At 43.1% G+C, this 8,510-nt stretch overlaps 1 protein-coding gene across 1 annotated transcript; it reads left to right on the top strand.

The window, feature by feature from the left end:
* Positions 1-1,241: 1,241 nt before the first annotated feature.
* LOC120024432 (terminal nucleotidyltransferase 5A-like) lies at positions 1,242-7,187 on the top strand. Its single transcript, XM_038968669.1, has 2 exons — positions 1,242-2,432; positions 3,695-7,187. Exons 1-2 carry the CDS (start codon positions 1,995-1,997, stop codon positions 4,589-4,591), a joined length of 1,335 nt encoding a protein of 444 aa, XP_038824597.1. The 5' UTR covers positions 1,242-1,994; the 3' UTR covers positions 4,592-7,187.
* Positions 7,188-8,510: the final 1,323 nt, after the last annotated feature.

Genomic DNA, 8,510 nt, shown 5'->3' with positions numbered 1-8,510 from the left:
TATGAGCTGTGTGTGTGTGTGTGTACATACAGTACATACATGTACATGCATGTGTGGGACTGTGTGTATGCATGTATATGTGTGTGTGTGTGCGCAACTGTGTTACTGTACATACAGGGTAATCTGCAGTAAGATGGTTTATGGGCTAGTCAACAGTGACGCAGATATGCCATTGAAGCTCTATCTGATGGATTCTACTGTAAGATTCTACTGTTCTACTGAGGGACAGGTACAGGATGGCAACAACAACTGCCCGAGTTACACAATCCCTCCATCAGTGCTCAGACTGTCCACAATAGGCTGAGAGAGGCTGGACTGAGGGCTTGTAGGCCTGTTGTAAGGCAGATCCTCACCAGACATCATCACTTACCTGGCCCACCTCCTGTGCAGGTGTTGTTACTGCGAGTAAGTACTGTAAAATTGTGAATTGTGAATACTGACTTTTTAAAGATTTGACATGTGACGCTTACACTTCGAGAGAGATTTTGCCACCCCTAGAGGGCGATATAGGGAAGGATCTTGCATAGCCCAGTTTATATCAAGAGATGAATATGACTGATATTTAACATGAATATTTGTGTAAACAACATGATCTACATATCTGACACAATACTACACATAATTAAAGGTACTCTCCATGACACATGTGAAGGGTATGATGTACACATTGGAGTTTGTCAAACAACACATGCATGTGGCTTTTAGTAGTGAATCTTCAGGGTGTAAAATAACTGAAAAGCATATCAAAATCCCTGTGCAAAGGGTGTTGCATCTATAAAAACAGCCTTTGTCAGTTTGCAAGACTTCTTGTAAAATGTGCCTAGTGACAGATCTAAAATCAGCGTTCATTCTGACAATATAACGTTAATCTATGGGGTGGGTGAAACTGACCTCAGATCAGCATATGGGACAACTTTATTCCCTTACTACATTTGCACACACTGTACATATTTTTCTATTGTGTTATTGACTGTATGTTTGTTTATCCCATGTGTAACTCTGTGTTGTTGTTTTGTCGCACTGCTTTGCTTTATCTTGGCCAGGTCGCAGTTGTAAATGAGAACTTTTTCTCAATAAAGGGGAACAAAATGTTTTAAAAATTATTGCGCGTTGCGAGCGATGTACCCTGAAGCACCGATTACAGCGATTGGTGGAACGAGCTGCCACTCAAACTAACCATCCCCGACGTTCCTTCGCAGGGGAAAACATTTTCGACGTCAGAACCTCTCAGTGGTGCGACGCACTGCCATCAAGCGAAACAAGGACAACATGTAACGCGCAAGTAGAAGCAATACACCATTTTATGTCATGGTATGTGAAGGTGTATAGGAATACGTCTTTCGTAGGTTAAATCTGATGCGTAAAAGAGCAGCAGAGATATTCGAAAAGACGCGAAACCTGCTGCGTATAAAAGTGGGAGGAAAATAAACTTTTGGAGGTGCTGAAATGTTTTTGATTCTAACAGAAGAGGCGATTTATGTTAGGAGTGGGGATACAACTTAAGAAAGTGAAAGACGCTATTCTGTATCAATGCTAATTGACAGGCGCAACTTTAGGCGATGGCGACCCAGACGGAAGAGAAAGCGCACAGTGACCTAACGAATACGGGACAGTGAGCTAGGCCCAAGGCTGTACAAGCCCTTGAGACCCGCCCAACAATCGAATAATATCCCGGTGAACTTGGGGAAAGGGAAGAGATTGGACAGCTAGCTTTACGCAGCGCAAAGAGCTGAACATATATCCCGACTTCACTACAAGCAACTGAGAAGTGGAACTACGTCTGCTGTGCGTAAATTGGAGACGACACGGCTTGTTATGATGAGCAACGTTATCTAAAGGACGGCGATAAAGGTAAATACAGCCAGTTGATGTGGCCAAAGCACTCTGGCAAGCTACTCCTGCGGCAACACGGCTGCCTTATTTCACAGCAAAGCAAGAGACGGAGGGAGTGAACACTTCTGTCGTTTACATTTTCATATCTACCTTTTATCAATATGGGCGAGAAAGTCGACTCGAGACGATCGACTCCAGTGGAGGGCTGTTTGGTCGACGGGGAGAGCAGCAACCTCAGCGTGCTGAACTGGGAACAAGTGCAGCGCCTGGACGCCATCCTGGCTGGGTCCATCCCCATCCACGGCCGCTGGAACTTCCCAACTCTGGAGATTAAACCGCGGGACATAGTCAAAGTGGTCCGGTGTCGCATGGAGGAGAAACGCATACATGTCCGGGAGGTCCGCCTGAACGGTTCCGCGGCCAGCCATGTTCTCCACGAGGACAGCGGTTTGGGATGGAAGGATCTGGACCTGATATTCTGTGCCGACATGAAAAGCGAACTAGAGTTCCAGACGGTGAAGGATATAGTTCTTGACGCTCTACTAGACTTCTTACCCGAGGGAGTGAACAAGGAGAAGATCACACCAGTGACCTTAAAGGTAATTTAACATTTATTATCATTTGACATGATCATTTCAGATTCATACTGCTGGTTAATACAGTGTATTACGTAACAGTTTAGATGCGCAAATGTTTGTATGGACATTGAATGCTGCGTATTTTTTGTATTACATTTTTTATTTTACCTTTTATTTAACTAGGCAAGTCAGTTAAGAACAAAATCTTATTTTCAATGACGGCCTAGGAACAGTGGGTTAACTGCCTTGTTCCGGGGCAGAACGTATCGTGGCTGGCGTTACAATGCAACCAGTGAAAGTTATACTCCAGTATGAGAATACAGTACATTCGTTTTACATCTTCATTTCCCCTCAATGAGCTTACTGCAATAAGTTATGTACGCTACAGTAGCCTATAAATTACAGTTATGCCAATCCACATCGTATCAACATACATTTTTTGCAGTATGCCTATGATGCATTCAGAATTCTGCCCTGGATTCTAAGCTGCATGGTGATAAGGCTGCAGATAGTAGAAACGGTGGTTTCCACTACAAAGAGGATTCAAACTAATCCAATTGGAACGGGATCCGCTCATTTACCCAGATACCTACTTACGCATGACCCGACACTAGAGCTGTCCAGCAGACCAAATAAGGGAGAAGATTACCTCTGTTAAATGCAAAACATATAGGGTGTTTCTCAATATGCATACTACCGTGCTCCACACTCTCATGTTCTGAGTGCATTCTCCGAGGACATTCCCTTGAGTACGTTCTTGTGGAGTCGAGAGTGTGGAGAATGCATAAAACAATACATTTGAGGATCACTCACTACGATATATTGTCAAAAATAATATCCCGATATGTAACTGTATCAATGATCCCCCCCCCCCCCCCCCCCCCCCCCCCCCCCCCCCTCATCACTAATAGATATGCTTATAATACTATACTTAAGCAATAGGGCCAGAGGAGTTGTGGTATATGGCCAATATACCACTGCTAAATGCCTGGATACAGCCCTTAGCGGTGGTATATTGGACATATACCAACAATCCCCAAGGTGCCTTATTGCTATTATAAACTGTAACAATATAATTACAAGAGTAAAAATAAATGTTTTGTCATACCCAAGGTATACGGTCTGATTTACAATGGTTTTCAGTCAATCAGCTTTCAGGTCTCGAACCAACCAATTAATAAAATACATTAAATACATGAATTATATATTTTATCTAATCTTTCATTTATTATTACCATTTACCATAGACATGTATTCTTATGACTTTGTTGTTGTGTTTTCAGGAGGCCTATGTGCAGAAGATGGTGAAGGTGTGTAATGACTCAGACCGCTGGAGCCTCATCTCCCTCTCCAACAACAGAGGCAAGAATGTGGAGTTAAAGTTTGTGGACTCTCTGCGTCGCCAGTTTGAGTTCAGTGTGGATTCCTTCCAGATTCGCCTGGATTCCCTTCTCCTCTTCTACGAGTGCTCTGAGCACCCCATGGCAGCCACCTTCCACCCCACCATCCTGGGAGAGAGTGTCTATGGTGATTTCTCTGCCGCCCTCGACCATCTACGCAAACGCCTCATCTGCACGCGGCGCCCCGAGGAGATTCGCGGTGGTGGTCTACTTAAATACTGCCATCTGCTGGTCCGGGGTTTCTGTGCGGCTTCCGGACCCGAAATGAAACTTCTGCAACGCTACATGTGCTCCAGGTTCTTCATAGACTTCCCAGAGGTGGGCGAGCAGAGGAGGAAGCTGGAATCCTACCTCCAGAACCACTTTGTGGGTCTCGAGGACAGGAAATACGACTATCTGGCTACTCTGCATGGAGTAGTGCAGGAGAGCACTGTGTGCCTGATGGGCCACGAGAGGAGACAGACACTGGGCCTCATCTCCTCCCTGGCCCTTCGGGTCCTTGCCGAGCAGAACGTTATCCCCAACACGGCCAACGTCACCTGCTACTACCAGCCGGCCCCTTATGTCGCAGACGGCAACTTCAGCAACTACTACGTGGCCCAGGTGCAGCATGTTTACCCGCATTACCCCCCTCAGCAGTACCCCCCTCAGCATTACCCACCTCAGCAGTACCCACCTCAGCAGTACCCACCTCAGCAGTACCCTCCGTCACAGTATCCCCTTCCACACCATCCACCTCCGCACCACCCCATGTACACTGCATGGATGCCCTGCAACTGAGTGTGTGTGGACACACACACATACACACAGTCACTCATGGAACGACAGGATTCTCATCCTAACGAATGGATAGATCACAGCATGATCGTGGTTCCTCTCTGTATTGTGATAGAGAGATAAAGAGAGGTGTAGTTTTGCTTTGGTTTCGAGCAGGATGGATAGGAGAGAAGAGGCCACTTGGATGTGGTCAGACCCTGGAGAGAAGGCTTTCATCCAGGGCAGAAAGCCAGCGGTGGAGTAGAGGAGGGTAAAAAGAGGCGAGCCAGAAGAATGCTGATCTAAGATGATGCTGAGGTTGAAGCCAGGAGGCCAGTTTGTCCATGGCTATTAGCCAGGCCTAGAAGCCAGGTACCTTGCTGAACATTCAGCTTAGGGCTGAATACTACCAGTGTTGATGCAGTGAAATAATGTACATAATCACCGTGATAGTGGCTATGTTTTTGCAAACAATGACTTGTATTTGAGACTCACGCTTGAATATACATACACAGTATCCTGCCTAACACTCATACATGTATTCAAACACAGACACACTATTAAACATCTCACACCCCAGACATTGCATACATTTACATAGGCACACACTGAGTGTATGGTGAAAGAATGTGATCACAGAGAATACAGGAAGTTGTGTACATGTCCTGATTGGTTGGCTAAGAAGACAGAGCGTTGACATTTCGCTGACCAGTGAAAACAAGAAGTGTGAGAGTCTGACCGCAGACAATGCAAAAGAAGAACTGGACATAGTTTACAAACCAAAGATCTATCTTGTAGATACCCACCATTTGGCTGATCAAGGGGGAAAATATGCAATATGTATGTGAATATTTTGCTTTAAGTGCCTACATGTCTAAAAGGAAGAAATAGGTTGTTATATTTTGTCAATAAACCCAGGCCTGTTCATTTTAGACAAAGGTCCATGGGCCTTTTAAGGGTGATAGTGTGTTACCTGTGTAAATGAATGTATTTTGGACCAGAAAGGGACACAATGTGGAAATGTTATTGAAGTAGAGGGACACGGTTTGGACCCTTGACTTAGTGTGTTTCATATCTCCCAACTCAAGAAAGTATAATTGGATGACGAGAGGGAGATGGGTTAGAGTGCAAAAGAAAGTAAGAGGGGAGGAGTTTACAAGGAGAGTATGTCAACAGAGCGTACTGTAGGTGTTTTTACCAGTAGAGAGAGGGTCCTGAAAGTGTATTTTGGAAATATATTTTAGAGTGTGTATGGGAAATGTGTTTTTTCACAAGGTGGAAATTGTCCTTTGCCATTTTCTTCTTTGTGACATTTCTGATGTTTTATTTGTGAGAGGTTTCCATGTGTGAGGTGAGAAAGGGGGAGCGTAAGCATTTTCACCTGTGCAAAGTTTGCACCTGTAATTTTAAATTAAACATAAAATAATGAACAAAGTAAAGATTAAGAGGATAACTAAGTTAACATCTCAATAAAGGTATTTTTTTGAATGATCTTGTATTCCCCTTATAAAGATGTTAGGTGCAAACTTTGAGCAGGTGAAAATATTGGGTTAAACTAACCCTATCAATGCAGACACCTCACATCATTCTATTAAACCTGTTCTCGGATATCTTATTTTTGTATCAATCTCTATTTTTGTACATGTTGTTCGGCTCATGCCATAGGTTTCTTGATTGCCTCGTTCCAAGAGGTTGTACAGAGAGTGTTAATGCAAGTGTGTGTGTGTGTTTGCATGCGTGGGAGAGTGTTATTTCAATAAATCCTCTGGTTTTCCCCAAATCCTGATTGGAGAATTCCCGGAATCAGGAAGGAATAAGCAGGAAATCTCGACTCTTCCAACCAGGATTTCTGGGAAAACAGGGAATTTATTGAAACTTCCTAGAATTTTGCAAACCTAATGATGACTCATACACACAAGGTTAATGGTGTTGCTCATGTAACCTTTTTTCCTTTCTTTTTTGTTTTAAAAACATTATTTTCTAACATGCAAACCACACCGAACACGTTGCGTGCGTGAGCGTTGCAAAATAAATGTACACATATGTTATTCAATAATTTCACCCACACAGCCTGTGAACGAGTGTCTGCATAGCCAAGCGCTAAAATAGGACTTGGTTCTATCTGATACGCTCCACGAGCTTCAAGTCCCCTCCTTATTGGATATCAGGAAGATACAGATCCACATGGATGCTTGAAAGGCAAATGAGGAGAGATGAATTACAGATGACTAACTAGGTATCCCTTTTTATCTGTGGATTAATCATCGGAGTAGATTTTGTATGACTCTGGGTAATAACCCAATGTTCATCTCCCAGGACAAACTAACTAGCAACCGCTAGCTAGCTAAATGTCCATGAATGTTTAATGTATAATATAATTGATTCACAGTTGATTTTGGTATTTTAACCCTATGTGTCTGGTGGGGATAGACTAAATCAACATGCGGACGCACACACGTGGCTGGTGTAGTAGGCATGTAAGAAAGAGAATGTCTTAGAGTCTTATTGTTGTGTAAATGTCTATTTTGATTGCCATCCAATATGGGGTTTGTCAAAGAGTTGGAAATAATGTTTAAAGCAAGTGTCTAAGATGAAATACTTTTATAATTAAAAAGAAGGAAAATCAGTTATGCACTCCTGTAGTCAGTTATGAATACACTGAGTATACTAAACATTAGGAACACCTTCCTAATATTGAGTTCTTCCCCCTTTATCCCTCAAAACAGCCTCAATTCGCCAGGGCATGGACTCTACAAGGTGTTAAAAGCGTTCCACAGAGGTTTTGGCCCATGTTGACTGTTGAGCGTGGAAAAACCCAGCAGCGTTGCAGCTCTTGACACAAACCGGTGCGCCTGACACCTACTACTATACCCCGTTCAAAGGCACTAAAATCTATTTGTCTTGCCCATTCACCCTATGAATGCCACACATACACAATTGAAGTCACAATTGCCTAAAGGCTTTCTTTAACCTGTCTCCTCCCCTTGATCTACACTGATTGAAGTGGATTTACCAAATTACATCAATAAGGGATCATAGCTTTCACCTGGTCAGTCTGCCATGGAAAGAACCAGTGTTCTTAATGTTTTGTACACTCAGTGTATATATATATATACAGTATTTAAATACTCATAACTGTACGTCCCTCATGGCCCATGCTCTTTCTGTTCATTTTCTGCTCATTAATTCTCATTTCGGTGCCAAACCCACCATTGGTGTGCATGGCCAGGGCTCTATTTTCATTTCATCCAACAAATGTATACGCCTTGAGTTTGCTAAACGGCATTGGCACTTGGATTGGAACCAGTGCTTTGGTCAGAAGACATGAAAATAGAGCTCTTTGGCCACACACCAAAGGTGTGTTTGGTGTCGAACTGGTGAGTGCAGAAAATAACTTCATACCTACCTGTAAAAGATGGTGGTGAATCTTTGATGTTATGGAACTATTTTGATTCCACTGGTCCTGGGGCACTTATGGCCAATGGCATCATTAACTTTACCCAGTACCAGGACATTTTAGACAAAAAAAGCGGGTTGCCTAAAACTTGGCCGCAAGTGGATCTTCCAGCAAGACAATAAACACAAGCACACATCAAAATCCACAAAGAAATGGTTAATGGGCCACTAAATCACAATTTAGCAATGGCCATCTCTGTCTCCGGACTTGAAACCACTTGAAAACCTGTGATTTGAATTGAAGAGCCATAAGCGCAGACAAAGGATATCAAGGCCCTGGAAGGATTCTGTATGGAGGAATGGTCTAAGATCCTTCCCAATGTGTTCTCCAACTCTTAAAACATTTTAGAAAAAGGCTCAGTGCCGTTATCCTCCCAAGGTGAGGTATTGAAAACAGGTGTGTCAATAATTTTGACCCCTACCTTTTAGAGAAAAAATAGTTAACAGTTAACCCAAGTTAAACAAAATATCTTTCTCTGAGTAATTT

Source organism: Salvelinus namaycush, chromosome 29, assembly GCF_016432855.1.
Source record: "Salvelinus namaycush isolate Seneca chromosome 29, SaNama_1.0, whole genome shotgun sequence".
In the NCBI taxonomy this organism is placed as follows: domain Eukaryota; kingdom Metazoa; phylum Chordata; class Actinopteri; order Salmoniformes; family Salmonidae; genus Salvelinus; species Salvelinus namaycush.
Note: the sequence above shows the minus strand (reverse complement) of the source record. Positions and strands in the feature narration are given on the sequence as shown.